The sequence below is a fragment of the Arctopsyche grandis genome, chromosome 13, assembly GCF_051622035.1.
Source record: "Arctopsyche grandis isolate Sample6627 chromosome 13, ASM5162203v2, whole genome shotgun sequence".
NCBI lineage: Eukaryota > Metazoa > Arthropoda > Insecta > Trichoptera > Hydropsychidae > Arctopsyche > Arctopsyche grandis.
The window spans coordinates 25,538,604-25,556,761 of record NC_135367.1 but is presented as its reverse complement, the minus strand read 5'-3'; the positions used below and the strand labels follow the sequence as shown (position 1 = coordinate 25,556,761).

General features: G+C 31.0%; 1 protein-coding gene across 1 annotated transcript in view; it reads right to left on the bottom strand.

Annotated features, from left to right (window-relative positions):
• DIP-delta (Dpr-interacting protein delta) overlaps positions 1-18,158 on the bottom strand; it is a 130,503-nt gene that overhangs the window by 25,528 nt on the left and 86,817 nt on the right. The window contains exon 4 of the mRNA XM_077445034.1: positions 7,255-7,383. Within this exon, the coding sequence (XP_077301160.1) occupies positions 7,255-7,383 (129 nt within the window). The remainder of the gene's footprint in view (positions 1-7,254; positions 7,384-18,158) is intronic.

The window sequence follows — 18,158 nt, the reverse complement described above, 5'->3', positions numbered from 1 at the left end:
ACAAAAGTATCATTACATTATGGTTTAAATTATTAATTATTTTCTATAGAGGAAACTTTATATAATAATAGAAAGTTACATATTTACATATTTACTTACATATTTATTGAAACTGGCTGTAGGTGCAAGGCATTCCTTATGCTATATTTTATTTGATATTTTTACTTTATCTGTTATTATTAAATGCTATTTTTTATGTTTATGTATGGATGTATTTATGTTTATGTTTAATTGCTATTTTTTTTTGTGTTATATTTTTTGACCATTGTGGCGCTTTAGGAATTCCTGTTATGCCACAATGGTCTGTTTAGAATAAATAAATAAATAAATGTATAATGTGAGCCGTTGTATTTAAAAGTGGCAAAATCCAATTTACAGTTCCAAAAACACTATTTCTATTTGACTTAATTCACAAATTGTTATTAGATTTGAAAATGTGTTGTAAATAATTACACTGTTCGACAAATGACGACTTTTTTTTTGGTTCAGAGACGAGATATGACTTTTCTTATAGAATTATGCCTAGTGAACACGAATCTGGTAATAAAAAATGTTGATTGGTTCGAGATTCGGAGATATATGTGTTTTAAAATTCGCGCGATTTTTCTATATCTTGGTGTTGTTCGGTCGGTGTCTCAAAATCTGTCAATTTCCTGTTCAAAATGAATATTGGAATCTATAGTCGGGTATTTTATCTTCCATTTGTAGTACATTTCAGCTTTCAAATCTCTCTAAGTAGCCATACAGTTCAAATCAAAAGTCAAAAGTACGTATTTTCACTTGGGATTTTTTTCCACCGTTAATACTATTATATATTATTTTTTTTCTATTGAAACATGTTTAATGAAATAGTATTCTGACCACACTATTTTTTGTTTTCGTTTAAAATGGTTAATTGGAAGTGTGCTGAATTTTAAATCGGTAAAATTGCGAGCAAAAAGCTCGTACTAGTGTTTACTCGTATTTCCACGAATCTGAATTGAATTAATAGGGATAATATATTAAATTATCTTTATATGAGAATTAAATAAAATTCCACTTAGAAAAATCATATGTCGACTATTATTGTGGATTAATAACAAAAATTCGTTTATTTTATCGAGTTGTGAACCATTTTTCTCTGAACCATTTTTCGTGTCGAACAGTGTTATCTTTCTGCAAATATATATATTTTTTAAATTATGTAAAGTTAAAAATAGCATGTGAAGAATAAATACATAATTACTATTTAAATCATAATATTACACACATATTATTTGTTATAATACGGTGTTTCAAAGTTTGACAGAAAATACGGTCTGAAAAGTTCTCGTGATTTAGAATAATGAACTCTCAAACATAATGAGGTATAAATAATGTGTTAAGCAGCATTAGGTACAACTTAAAAAAATTGTATGGCAACATGCATTCCTTAAATTGAGCTTAAATTTATGTACGATATGTTTATATTTAGTCTAATCTGAGAACTTTCATAACTACACAATAAAGTAATGGAAGGTTACAATAAGGTTTATTTACTTACTTAAGATCATTGATTATAAAGAGTCTTTATGACAATTATTTTCAAAAATTCATGATACTATTCGATTACAACTATATATAGGTTTTCAATCTTTCCTATTGTGTTATTAGTGATTCTGCGACAAGACGTCCCGGTACTTTAACAAAAAAATTCCGGGACTCGAGGCTTTCTACTTTAAAATGTGAGCAATATATTTATTTTACATTTTATTTATTGAAAATAATATTCATATAGTTGAAACCTTTGAAACAATTGTTTTTTATTGCACATATAAAAATAGGTATTATATATACATATGACCGTTTGCGCTGAAGAACTTTGCATAAATAAAAATAGCTACAAATAATAGAAGTATTATTCCAGAGACAATATCAATGTGACGATGACTCTAATTATTCCAACGAAATTGACTGCAAAACTGATAATTCTGATACTAGGAGTTAGAAACCAAGCTTCTTTGATGCTCTTATGGATGCCCACAAAATTATAAAATTGTTCAGAAAAGGCTAAAAAAATTGGAATAAAAATATGTAAAAAGTGAATTTGGTATTGAAATTATGTTATACTTATGTAGATGTATAGACAATAGTTAGATAATAGATGTACATGTAAAGACAAAGATAGAACGATCGAACGATAAAAATCGTAGATTGACTTGAAAATGGGCCGTATTTGAAATTAATCGAATATTAGCGTATTAAAAACTATTTATGAAATATTCGATTCTATACATATGTAGAAGTGGCAGTTTTCTATTACAACAAATACCTGTAAACAATTTTTTTCTTTAATTTTATTGATGAGCAAACAAAAGTCTCGATTCCTGGGACTTTGAAATAAACACGTCTCGAGTCCTGAGACTGAAAAAGCTGAGACTTCAGAATCACTATATGTTATAAATACCTATGTATAATATCAAGAAAAAAATTCACAAAATAAGTATTGTTTGTGGACGAGCGACTATTATAACTATAACAGCCTTAAGACTTACATACATATATGAGCAATAAAAAGCTTTTAAAATTTTAAGTAAAATTCATTATGTAGGATTGCACAAATTTAGTTTCCAAAAGATTAATTACTACAGTTTACAAATGCAGATCTGAATCATTAATTAGTATACGTAATTTTTTTACATTGTCACTGAACTCGCTCTATGAAAGAGTTATTGCCTTTTTGAATATTTAAGTGTATTGTGTGAACAGCACAATGAAAAATAATAGTTAGGATGTAATTATTTTCATGCTATGAATTTTTTACTAGACACTTTACGATTGAATGATAAAATGTGCAGTATATTCGTAAATAGAAATTAATAACAGGTTTTCGTTTCAGGTACTATTACTACTACTCTTTCAAGATAGTAGTAATAGTAGTATATTATTTCAATTTCTGATAAGTAATTTTGAATATAAATTAACCTGTATTGTACTTACAGGTTACAGTACAGTACAGGTTATGAACAATGCAGGTTATTAATATGTACTGTACTTCAGTACAGTACAGAGACATTTCCATTTTGATAATATGTAAATTAAAATATAAATATCGTCAACAAATAACGAATTTATCATTTATTTTCATATAATTTCTCCGTTTATTAATAATTAAATAAAAATGGTAAACAGGTGAACATTATGAGATGAGAAATAAACGAAATATTGAATAAAATGTACTTATATTTTATTTGTACACAAATTTGATTCTGATTTAAGTTTTAATGAAATTATGTATCTACGATGGTTCCCGGAAATTTAAATGAAACAACAGCAAATTAAATCATATATAAGATAAGAAAATTTTCCCCGCTCTTATTTGTTCTTCAGGAAAAAATCTATCATAATAATTTGATGTAGATATAATACGAATATATTTATGTAAATATATGCATAAGCTAAGAATATAATCGGCAATACGAACATGTAATAAGAGAAAACAACCTTAAAAAAACATATTTGCGATAAACAAACAAATAACAAGTACAATATCGAATACACTAAATTTAAATACGATTCCTAACAATACAACTTTGGCTATACAATACTAAAATATCAAATCACGTGTACTTGGAACATTCGCAATACGAAGCGAATAAATAAATTCATCTTTGGAAACAGGCAAATACGATTTCATCGTGCATTTTCCGATTGCAAAATAATGTGACGTTTACAAACGCGACGCTGTGTGTGTGTGTTTTTTTTAATATTCTTTCTTTGCTTTATATATGTATATATAATACTTTGATAATAAATGTGTATCGAATACGGAGTCCGTTGATATCTGAGCTCATTTTTACGGCACGCCAACAACGTACAAGTCGTAAAATTTATCCGATTCAGAGTTTAATCTTTCGATCGAGCTTTAAAAAATAGTGTAAGCATGAAAAGCGATGGAGAAATACCGAAGACATGATAAATAAAATATCGCAATAGACACGAAATCTAATAAAAGTGCTTTCGCCGTCTGTCGACGTCGTCGTCTCGTTCGGGCCAATTTGAGTTTATAATAATTTATTATATACGAGCGAATGTCGTCGAGGCTATAACAGCGGAAAAAAGTTAAGCTTTTGTAATTTATCGTTTTATATACATAGCCGTTTCAATTGTTGAACTAACGACATGTTAAAACGGAATCTGATTAATTAAATTACTCAATGAATTTATGAATATAAATTTTACACTGCCTCGGAGAGAGCGAGAGGATTTAAAATAATATAAAACTTTTAATGTTTTTTAATACTATTTTTTAAATTATATTTTCAACAAAGTATCGCTTTTACATATTAAAAAAAATTAACGAAAATTATAATAATATACATATATGTATATAATTAATAAAATATTTTAGCCTGTGATGATCTATCCAACACGGTATCCGGACATTTACCCCCTGGACACATACCCCCGGCCAAAAACCACCTGGATATTAACCCTCCGTGCAAATAACCCCTGCCATGGATAAAAATTGTTTAAAAATAGTAATAAATAATTAATAATTAATAATAAAGTAAAGTAATAAATAAGAATAAATTGAGCGTGGTCGAGTATATTTTTTTTTTTTTTTGCAATCGACCCGTCGGTCATAAGCAGATTTTATAACAATTTAATTTGTCAGAAGATTTGGCAATTCATTAATTGCCAACTTTTTATCCATTTCTTGAGCACTCTGCGGCGCTTTAGTCTAGTGTCTTTTGCACTAGACTTTATAAGAGCTTTTGCCAGCTCGTTTGAGTGGGTTTCGAGTCTACGCTTGTAGTTTTTTGTATCACTTTCTATTTCCATTTTAATTGATGGTATAGATATATGTTGATGAATTTCAGTGTTTCTCGCAAACCATGGGGCATTTGTTATTATTCTAAGGGCTTTATTTTGGAATCGTTGTAAGATTTCCACGTTAGAGTTACTACTCGTTCCCCATAGTTGGATACCATATGTCCAGACTGGCTTTAGGATTGACTTATATACTAAAATTTTATTCTCTAATGTTAGACTGGATTTTCTTCCTATCAACCAGTTCATTTTATATAGCTGCTGGGTGAGTTCCTGTCTTTTATTTTTGATGTGATCTTTCCATGTCAGTCTCCTGTCAATGGTGAAACCCAGGTATTTTGCTGCGGTACTTTCAGTCAGTTCATCGTTTTTCAGTCTGACTACTGGGCAGTTCCCTCGTCGAAGTGTGAATGTGACATGAACAGATTTGCCAGTGCTAGCCTACACTCGCCATTTTTTCATCCACTCTTAGAACCATCCAAAACTCTTCTACTCGTCTCTGTTTTGCGAAACTAATTTTGTCTACCCATATTCCCAGCAATGCTTCTGTCATGCCTTTGCGTTCTTTCGGGTACTATTCATGCACTTCTTTTGTACACCTTTCGTCCATTCTTCTAGATACGTTGCATGCCCACTCCGCTCTATCAACTACATACATATGTATGTGGGTTTGGTGCATCCGCTCTAAAATCGCCAGATTAACAGAACGGCAGCTTTAAACGTAATTCTCGTTTTCTCGAATGATAGATTGCACATCAGATGACGAGTAACCTTTCGATGTGTACAGATGCAATTATTAAAATTGAGTTGGATCTTTCTGGCGAGTTTAATAAACCTGAAAGATCCAACTCAATTTTAATAATTACCATTTTAATAATTGCATCTGTGCACATCGAAAGGTTACCCATCATCTGATGTGCAATCTATCATTTGAGAAGATGAGAATTGCATTTAAAGCAGCCGTCCGTTAAGCTGTCGTTTAATTTGTCTGGCGATTTTAGAGCGGATGCACCGCATCCGGCGAGTGTACATGTTCGATTGAAATAAATAATAATAAATAAATAATATGTACCTATGTATATATGTATATATAAACGGAAGGGTGTGTGGGTGTACTTTTTTGCATCGACAAGTATGGACATTTCAAAAATAAATATTACAATTTTACATCTGACACAAGATTCCGATGTAACTTTTGATGAGTTCGTTTGTGATTCAACTCATCTAGCTATGTTAGCTAGCATCCGTATTTAGGTAAAATATCAAAGATATGTAAAGAGTGGAAGTGGTTCGAAATCAGATCTCAAATTTTTGACGAACAGAAATATCACCGAAATAATAGAGTGAATCTAATAAAAAGCTTGTAAAAATGGCTTCACATAAAAGTCTCGTAATTGGGGCCGCTTATCGAAATGTAAGTATTAAAATTGTTTCATGCAAAATAAATTGCTTTATTTCCTAACATGCAAACATGCTAAAGTGCATTCACGAAACATATGATTGATGAGGTTACGTAAACGAATTGAACACGGAATTACAAGGCTCAACACATCAAATAAAATCAAATCAAATTGATTCTAATAGGTGCATGAAACGTTTATATAATATTTACATTTTTTTTGTTTTGTATATATTAGATAATTATACTGCAATTTATTTGTATTAAAATAATTAGATGCTCTTCTTAAAAATGTATACATACATAAAATTATAATATAAAATATAATTTTATATAAAATACACTTCTTATACGTAAATTCGATGGATACATGAAGTATTGCGATTTAAAAAAAAATTACCTACATATGTTAGCCGATTCCTCATCACTTTCTAATGTTACATTTTTACTTTATCTACATACATATGTACGTAGTAACAATAGATGAAGTTTTGTGATCATGCAAAAATTTGAACTCGACATTTTGACTGATTAGAACTCGGAATTGATCAGTGATCACGTTTTCATGATCTAGAAAAAAATGTGTGTGTGTGTGTCAGAATCATTTAACAACATAATCGATTTAAATTGCTATAGGTGACCAAACCGCACACAATGGCAATGTTTCAAATCGATTAGAATAATGCAGGAATATTGCTTGAATCATTAGCGAAGTGAAACATAGAATAGCCTTGTAATAAAAATATTTAAACATTTGCATATATAAACATTTACATATTTTTGACTTTAAGAGGCATGTCATTATACCTACATACATACATACCATTGTTACATAATAAAAGCTTTTGAGCAATTGGGTACGTAATTCAAATAGCACAAGTTGCCGGCGAAAGTCTTAAAATACCGAGAATTGTTATGACGCGTTCAAAGCGAGATTTTAATGTGCGGAAAAATTTGCGGAATCTTTCGACGCGCCGCTTCTCCCGCGGGAAATCCGGAATTATTTTCCGCCTCCGCGCGACACATTTTCCATATTTTTATTTACCGAATAAATATATACTCACATTCAACGTCGACTATGATCCTTTTGGAAACGGATGGAGGCACCCCGTTGGTCGCTATGCAAAGATATGCACCCATCTCGGTGCGGCTTATCCTGGCCAGGTTCAGCTGCTCGCCCTCGTGCACAGTCACTGAAATGCAATAACACTCGTATCAATATCCAAGAACTGACAAGGCTGCCCCTCGGGATGATATATTACAGACAAGTCGCTAAAAAGAGAAAAAACGGTGGGATAAGTCCCGTAAAAGATCAGAGCGATACTTCAAAGGGACCTCCCGACTGGAGTGCATTGAAATGCATGCCTGAAGTTTTATGATACTTGAGGTATTTTATACGGTCGTAAATACGTAAAAAGTGTATTGATTTTCTTCTGGGAATGAAAAAAAATACAAAACAATGTATTGTTAGCATTTGACGTCACAATCTTGAACAGTTGATTTGTTGAAATGCGAATTACACAAACTTTTGCAGTTGAAATTTTATTTATTTAATTATTTACATATTAGCCACAGTGACATTAAAAATACTCTAACGCGTAATTGTGACTTATTATGTTTATATATTTTTATTTTTTATTTTTTACATATATAACAGGAAGGCCTTACAGGTAACCCCAATGCGCCTTCCTGGCCAATTACAAACATTACAGCATTTTTTTTTATTATACAAGTCGCTGAATTACGACACTCGCAAATTAACGAGACATCTATGAATTGTACATACATTTTATTGTAAATTAATCAATCTCAAATAGTGGTGATATAGTAGGTAGGAAGGATATTTAGCCAATTTTAGCGGGAACCGTTTCAACAATGAAATCAGAGAAAATTGACAAACTCTGATAAGAAACGATCGACCTGGAGTCAAAAATATCCTGGTCTGAACAGCAGTACTACAGATATACTCAGAAAAATTCTTTTCAATCGAGGTCAGCTCATGGGATCGAACCCGGCGCGTCTCGACGCTTTGCAGAAGCTTAACGACCCAGCTATGCTGCTGGATTATAAGACATAAGCATAATACAAATACTATATGTATATAAGAAATTTAGCGAGACATCTTTGTTATAGATAAATTTATGAAAACATTCAAATAGTGGTGACATAGTGGGTAGGTTTTTTTTTACCAATATAATGGAAAAACCACTTCATCAATGAAATCAGATAAATTGGCAAACTCTGATAGGAAACGATCGACTTGGAGTCACAAATATCCAAGTCTGACCAGCAGCATTAAATATCATGCTCAGAATAAATTCTCTTCAATCGCGGTCAGCTCACGGGATCGAACCCAGCAGCCTCTCGGTGCTTAGTATCAACGCAAGCCAACCGAGCCATGTTGCTGGATAAAATAATAGGCAATGAGTATTGGATAGTGGGTGTATTTAATATTAAGTGAATGATGATGACACAAAAAAATTTACTATAAATACCTAATAATTATTAATTATAATAAATACAAATTGTTGGAGTTAAAGCCGTGGGCGGACTTTTGGCCGAATGGACATTAGGCCGCTAGCCTTTCGGACGAACGGATATTAGCCCGACAGACGTTTAACCCAACGGACATTTGGTCAATTGAGTGTCGAAATTACTGAAAACAGATACATTATTCAGAAATCGCCTCGACTTAAATTTGATATTTTTAAACAATTAAAAATATCATTTTGTCCAAATGTCCGTTCAGATAAATAGTTTCATTTCCATTTAGATTGGAATCGTTAATAGAACATACGCTATTACTTTTGTTTGTAAAATCAATGATTTGCTCTTGGGAAAAATCTCTGATTAGTGAGTGTCTGTTTTTTATTGAAAATGTTGTCATAAAGTCATAATTCTAAGAAGTGTACAAGCAAAATGTTTCGTTTTGCTCCTTTTGGGATTTATAAAATCTAAGTTTTACGAAGAAAACAAATCATACTTAACATAAACATCATTCATATACCGTATAATTTGTTTTGACGGAAATTTAAAAAATTCTCTCATTTTATTAGAAACACATTTTTTTTTCTAAGAACTGTTTATTATACTTTGTACATATTTTCAGCTTCCCAAATTCACATTAGGAAAAAACTACGGAAAAATTCATAAGAAAAAAATGTAAAAAATATAGTACGTACAATAAAGCTTTATATTTATTGTACCTACATACATATAGTAAGCAAACACCGATAAAGTACATATATGTAGGAAAGATTTTCGAAAGTGCAGAGTGTATAGTGCAGAGCGTGTATATGCCAAACGCTTGGGAACTATCTATCTTATATAGGGCACTTTTCCTATGACAGGCTTAGCGGGTAAACGCTAAATAAAAGCAATTTGATCGAATTCGTGTCCATCATTAAAATCCCTTGCAACCCTTATTTCACATATTTATTCACTACATTTATTCCTCATATTAATTATATCACTAAAAATTATTCAAAAATCCTACGCTTTGTTCAATTCCTTTTAGCAATATGAACACAATTAAATTATTATTTTTCTCATTACTAAGGAATCAACTTGAATACAATTCACCAATATGGTCCCCTAGTTCACAGGCACATAGTGATTCAATTGAGAGGATTCAGAATAGATTTATTAGATTCATTGATTATAATTTTTTCAAAAAATCTGGCCTTAACACTAAGTATATTAAATTGAATATGATCAAACTTTGTGAAAAGAGAATAATCAATGATCTATTATGTCTGTTTTGTGTTCTCAGCGGCGTTATGGACAGTATCGAATTAGTGGACCTGATAAATTTTCATACACCAGGGAGATTTACCAGATGCAACTATTTATTACTAACCTATTCTTAGTTCAGAATAGATTTTGTCGTCTGACAAAGTTTGGTCCTTATCCGATCGCTTTCAAACTTTATCAATATTTATTTATTTTTATTTTTTAAGTGGAATATATAAGTGGAAATGACGTCCGCCATTACCATGGTAAAAAATAATCGTAATAGAAACGTATGAAAATACTGCATCTTCTTTCACAGTGACGTCTATCGTCCACACTGTCCCATTTGTCCACACTGTTCTGAACGTGTTTTTTTCTTTTCGCCTCCCTCTCGCTATGGCAGATTGAGCACTTTGATATACTCATGATCAAAGTTTATGGAGAGAATTGGTGATTTCTTAATTAGGTTTTTTATATATGTATATTGTCTTAATTTTATAAAAAATAATATAGAAGAGGTTAGTTTTTAAATGATGTATGTATGTAAGCTTATTGTAAAAAACTAAATGTATGTAAACTTACTGTAAATCATATTAACAATTAGATACAACATATTATTGAATACTTATCTCGCAGATAAAACCCAGTGAAGAGATATACTTTTAGCCGTGAAATGTCAAATCTGACATATTTGGCCAAAAATCAATATATATATCGTGTATTACCCTACAAGAAGCTAAACGCCAAATTTGAAACTTATATATATATGTACATATGAGAGTTAAAACTATAAATATTTATATATTAGAGATAACGAGAACCTATAGAGCAAATTTCATAAAATATAGAGTAAATTATAGGCGTTTAAACAATTAAAATCTGATAAGGCCGTGTCATGGCGAACAGTTTACGCCTTGTTAAACAACGCTTGTTAAACGCCAGGAAGATTTACTTTCCCCGTTTTTAAAACGCGTTGTATACGATATTTTATCTCCAACGTAATGGCAGACGATACATTAACGTGTATTGATGACCAAAATGAGCAATATGGCAAAGTATGAAAACGATCGGATAAGAGATAAAAATGACCACTGACACGAAAGCCATGTGAAATGCAAAGGAGGTATGTAAAAACGTTTTTTTTTGTTATTGTTTTTTCAATTATTCCATATCTTTAACAAAAATTCAAATTTTAACAAAATTCAACGTTACCCAGACTTCATAAACTGGGAATTAACTTTAGCCAATTTGATCTACATATTTAATATTAGTAAACAAAATTTAAAAAAATTGTTACATTATCATTTTTCTAATATGTACAAAGGCTTAATGCATTTTATTTTACTATCTTCATTTATTTATTCACTTAGGGTATCTTCATTGTTTAAAATTCCTATTTTTCTATTCATATATTAATATTGTTACTTTATCTACATATGTACGTAGTAACAATAGATGAAGTTTTGTGATCATGCGAAAATTCGAACTCAAGATTTTGACTGATTCGAACTCAGAATCGATCACTGATCACGTTTTCATGATATAGAAAAAATGTGTGTGTGTCTGTGTATTACCGTTCTATTTATGGTTTAATGGTCCTTGCGGGCGTATATTTATAAATAAATATATGTACATAGGTATATTATATATTGTTTAATATAATTCAAAACAAAGCTACACAGATGTACCAAAAACATATGTATATCACATTTCCTAATTAAATATATTTGATAGCTTTCGTCTATGCAATATTTAATATATACAAAGTTCATGCACAGATTCGTAGGAAAGTGACACACTGATAGTCAAAATATGTATAACCGCTGAAGTCTCATCATTATTAATAAATACCACGCATGCAGATTACTCGCATATATAAGGAGACGCGAGTCTCGTATCCGGAAAATTTGAATTGTAGAATTTGGCGCGAGTTATTAAACACGGTGGCGAAACAATACGCTATGCCTTCAACAATGCGTTCAATTAGATACAAGAACGCGCCAGGATAAATCTTGTATCCCTTGTAAATACGGAAAACATGGCAGACATGTTTTGTGGAACTTTACGCCCCGAAATTCGAAAGCTTTCAGGCGATACAAGAGCCGTGAATTGTTGAAAACTTTACATATTTATAGATGAATTTCGGATACTTTCCGAATCATTCGAGAGAGAAAGCTCTCAGTCTCCCAAACACGCGCCTACGCATTTTACAATATAATATACGTGAAGTGGTCTTTTTTTTTTAATTGTAACAATATTCTTGGTGAGAAACATAATGAGCTTACATCAGCTTTGCTGAGAATGTTTTACACAATGTTATAAAAGTAAACTCGTAAAATTTAGTAATCGTAAGAACAGCGGTTGGTTCCGTTACAATTTTAATTTATTTTTGTTAACTAAGTTTTAAAACTTTCTTTTAGATTATTCAAAAAAAAATTCCTCATGAAGATAATGGCAATAAAATTTTTCGTCTCCTATTAATTAAACTACATATGTAAGTTCTTATTATTATAATTCATATTTAGTTATTATATAGCTAATAAATTAAAATGAAATTCGTCAGTTATTTGATTATTTTAGTCAGTAAATTCTTTAAAAATTACATAATATATCCGTATTTCAGCTTCAAAAACTCATTTCACTAAAGCATAATATTGTGTAGAATTTTAAATGCCAAACTATGAACCAACTGACCATTTCATAGCATTGAGCGACAAAGTATTACGTTTTTTACTTACCGGAGCGGTGACTAATCAATATTTACTTAGTTTGATCCACTGAATTTGAATTTTTGTATGGTTCTCGTTTATGAGATATCAGCGTTTAAAAAATATTGAAATTGTTAACGAACCATTATAAACGTAGTGAAATATAGAACTGGCATTGTAAATCCATGATAGCTTGAGTAAAAAAAGTATATTTTTATTATTAAAATTCGCTAGACAATATACAATAGACATTATACGTTTTTAAAAATATACAATCAATGAAAGAAGCATTCGAATATTGATTCCAATACTCATTTATGAAACGAGAGCAAACCAATACAAATCATTGTCATATTCGAATTCAATGGATTAAATTTAGTAAAGATTGATTAGTCTCCGCTCCGATATTTGTTTTTTTTGCTCATTGTAATTACAGAACGTTTGTCTACTGACTCAAATGTATTTGCCTTTAATAAATTACTGAATATTTATTGTAATAACTGATTAATGTAAAGAAAAAAATAATGATGTCTTCCGTTAGACAAATGTTTATTTGCTGAATCTGTTAATCTAATATTAAAATAATGTGTTCGTGATAAATAGCAATATAAAATGTATACAAAATTTTTTCAACAAAACAAAAACATGTAATATACAATAAATAAATAATAATAACACTATTCCAAGTATTCCACTGACAAAAAGGCGTTTTTATATGCTTTTTATTTTCGATGTTGACAAAAAGAGAAAGCGTGTGTCTTATATTACCGTAACAAGTGTATATAGAATTATTCTGAAAAGTTCCTACGTATTTGTAAATTCAATCATTATGTAAATAAGTATAAAAATAAAAATAAATTATATAGTTTTTATTAAATATTTCACGGAAAATATTATAAACGTGTTTTATTCTAAACGTAATTTTAATTTGAAATGGCAGTAGGTATACGAACTAAAAACTTATGCTGCTTTCAAAAAAATATATTTATATACCCAATTTTATATCAAAAATAATATGAGATATTTCAACCTTGCGTCATAGAGCGTTAAATATAATATAAATCGGTACAAGTGGTTCAATCAACTAGCGGCAAATCTAATTTTTAGCAACTTCATCAAAGTCCATCGCGTTGAAATATTGCCAACACGAGCTCGTTATACAACCAAGTGCCGAAACTATAGACGATGTTTTCAGCGGTTAGTAACTGGGTTTTTGTCGTTCCCCTCTCGTGTATAAATCATGCTCGGAACCGTCCAAAAAACACCTCAGGACACAACCGTTTCGCTTGTAAAGCCATTAGCCGCTCATTCAAAACTTTGCCGGGTCATAAAATCGAATCACTGGTCATTTGCTCCATTCTTTGCGCGTCGATGGCCCGTTATCGACTTTTCCGACGTGGATTTTCCGAGAGGACGTTCCCCGCCTTAGAATTGTCCGGGAAAATGTGCAGATCGTTGCGGTCACCTTCATTTTGATTTACTTCTATTTGAAGTATGTGTTTCGTTCTCTATTTTTTTTTTAGAAGATTCAACCATTCGCCGACGGACTTACACAGTGAGGCAAAGATAAATAAATAAAGTGAGAACATTTGTGAAAAGTCTACTGCTAGTTTTCAAATAATCATCATCATAATCTACAGCCATTCACCATCCACTGCTGGATGAATACTTCTCCAACACGCTTCCACTCATTTCTGTTTTGTGCCACACTCATCCATATCACCCCACAAATTTTCATAATTTCGTCTACCCATCTTCTCTGCGGTCTTCCTTTTACCCTTTTTCATTCTCTCGGGTACCATTCAAGCACTTATTTTGTCCACCTTTCGTTTATTCTTCTAGCCACTCATTGCCATTTCAATCTCTTTATTTTATCTACTATGTCCACTACCCTTGTCATACTTCTCACCCACGTGTTCCACTCCCTGTATTTCCTCGTTATGCCGAGCATACAGCGTTCCATACTTCTTTGAGTGCATTGAACTTTGTGTAACATTCTGGCATTCTGTGTCCAAGTTTCACATCCATACGTCATCACTGGCAAAACGCATTGATCGAAGATCTTTTTCTTTAGACAAATTGGCATTTTTGATTTAAAAACAACATTCAGTGATCGTTGACTTTTACTCCTGCTGTGTCGCAATCCAAGTTCCTGAAAACTCCCTCAAGTATCGCATTGAATAACTTGGGCGAGATGGTATCTCCTTGTCTTACTCCTTTTCCTATGCTAAATTTATCAAACTATGCCACCCAAAAACCAAATAAAAATTTCACAACAGTGCTGTAGATGGCACGAGAGCCTTGAGTCAGAATTTTCAATCGACTTTCGGCTAACAAAGTTGTGGGTTAACAAAGAAAATATCAAGAAAAAAAATCGTCCACACACAATCGGCAAGGAATATAGTCTGTCCGTCACGCTCGGTTCGCAGGGGCCGGCAAATGGTGGCACGTGTCGCGGTAAATCTCTCGCAGGGGTTGCGAACCTGTGGCGCGTGACCCGAATGCTACACCCAGAGGTGCTAAAGATACCATTCCAGATAGTGTCGCCTGAACTATGTATTTGGAGAGAAGAAAAAAAGTTATTCTAACGACGAGATTATAGCGCTTAGAATGATTTAGAACACTTTCACAGCTCGACATGTGAGGAAAATTACTATTTCAGTTACAAGTATCCGAATTCGGTGAGGACATATCACTTTGGAGTAATCCCATATAAAATCCCATAAACATAAAAAAAACGCTATTTATATTTGACTTAATTCTCAAATTTTTATCACAATGTCCATTATGTGACGGACTTATTTTGAAGCGTGGTTGGGATATTTGACAACTTTCATTGACGAAAATATCATATTATATGTATATGCTTTTAATAAAAATTTTATAGAGGAAACTAACTAACAAACTAACAAGTAGATTCTATGACAAAATCACTAATAACCATACTAACACACTTGTGAAGAGTCTCGGTGATTACAACAAAATGTCTATACCCTTCAGGTATAACACACAGATTACCTAAACACAATCTGCTTTAGGTCATCGAATTTAGAGAGTCTTTAATTAATATTATGTATTAGATGTATTATGAGCATTTATAAGAATTGTAAATAGGTTTTTGAGCTATTTTCCTATTATGCTGTACATTAACATCAGAATAATATAATACTATGATTACTAACAAAATTGTAAATAGAAAATGATCAGTAGATCAGTAGCTATTAAAATAGATATACGATGCATTGTGAACATAATTTAAAAATCAAATAATCAAATAATATGAGCCGTGATATTACAATTGAAAGTAAAAAAAGTCCAATTTTCACTATTTCTGTTTGAGTGAATTCACAAATTGTTATAATTTATTCTCGGAAAAGCAAAATTAATGCACTAAAGACCACCAGTATTTTTCATTATTGTTAAACATTTGTGCCTTCTTGAAGGGTGTTAATGTCTTGGAGGATGTTATTATACATAAATATAAGCTAGGATGCATATGTATTATTACATGATGTATTTTGTTATAGTTGTTAAATTTAGATTGTTATTACTTTATCTATGTACGTACTAATAATAGATGAAGTTTTAAAAAATTTGATAGATAGTGATTTTAAGTAATAAATTTTTTTTTAACAAAATCTGACAACCGGAAGTAGAACATTTGTCTTGTGCAAGTTTCCATACATTTGCTCTCAATTTGTATTGAAAATACTAACAAAGTTATTAGTATGTAATAGTAATGCTGTATGTGTGAATGTGTCCGTATGGTTCAATGTCAAATTTTGTTTTGTGACCTTCTTGTATTCCTCGAATACATACATAAAGTCTTTAATAATATTACTGTAAGTTTTTCTAATTTGCATGTTACGTATGTACATAAGTCTATAATATGTTAAGACTTACTTTTATAGACTAAAAAATATAAATTTCCATTTTTATAAAATATATACGTATTCCATAAATAAATTAATAGTATCAACAACTTACGCATTTTATATTAAAATTTTATGTATGTAAAAATTTCAAAACACGAAACACAAATTCAAAACACGAAAAATGCAATACGTTCGAACAATGTTGTATTTATTGACCAAAATGCAATGCGAAACTGAAACGAAATGTAATTGGAAATCGTGGGTTGAGTGGGGGGTGAATGTGATAGCATATAAGTACATTTTACGTTTCATTCCAGATCAATTCGGCTATAATATAAAATTTAAACATTGAATGCCAAAATATTGTATAGAGTTTAATTAAAAAAAAAATGGATAGTGGCTTAAAAAGAAGTCATAGAACTGAAGGAAATAGATGATTGGAATTACTTTAGTAGCTGATATAGTGTAGGAAATAATGACATTAAAATTATAGTTATAATAATGTGTATATAAAAATGGCTGAAAGATGGTCAAAATATGTGCTTGAAAAATTGCCAAAACTGTGTAAAATGAGTGAAGAAAAAAAGGGGTTGTGGAATTCCCCAGGGCAAAGAAGAAAGAAGGCGTGTTAGTATAGATAGTGTACGGCTTCAAATGATGATGATGATGATAAAAGTAAGCTGAAATATCACAAACAATGATACAAACTGTAGATTCATATTACGTCCGGGTGATTTATGACTTTCGAACGTCATTATTATTATCATCGATGTAAAAAAATACATAATGCGCGTGTAATCCCGTGCGTTCAATAGAGTTAATGGATTGTATATGAAAATATACGGCCGTGTATATTCATATTAGCAAAGTTATGATTGAATTTTCCGTATGATAAAATTGACCGAACACACTAATTCGAAAAACTTTTCCTTGCGAGTTTTTCCTCCCTCACGATAATCCGAATGTGCTGAAAATAGTCGTCACGCGAATATTTTTATAAATTCCCCCGCTTATGTATGTACTTCATACATATGTATGTATAAACATACATATGTATATACTGCACTAGTTTCGTTTCGTTTGAATTAATTAACTATGAAGTTTTTTCGATACAGTTGGTTCTGAAATTTTATTCCAAAAACGATAGTACATATATACTAGCGTGCAAACAAAGAGTACATTTGGCATATATGTATGTATGTAAGTACTACATACAATATGTACATGCATAAATACTACGTTTGTGTGTGAATTATCTATGCAAATTTTTGACGAATCAATTTAACCGGAAAATGTTACGACAGGGTAGATTGAATAAGCTTCTCTTTATCGTTTCAATAGATGGTATCGTTTGCCCTCGATGTTTTGACTACTTTTTATTCAATAATCGATCTCTTATTATATTTATATTGATTCTTGAAAATATATATGTATTTGACGGTGTATCATGGAGACAATTCAATCACTGTTAGTACCATCATTGGAACTTCGGAATGGTGCAAAATTATCATTTTATTGTTATTTCATTATATGAGCCGTTATATTTGAAGTCCAATTTTCAATTCCAAAAACACTATTTCTGTTAATTAAATAAGTATTTTTTTATTCATTGTCTTATTTCATATTTTATAGTAACTTAGGTTTACCTCAAAA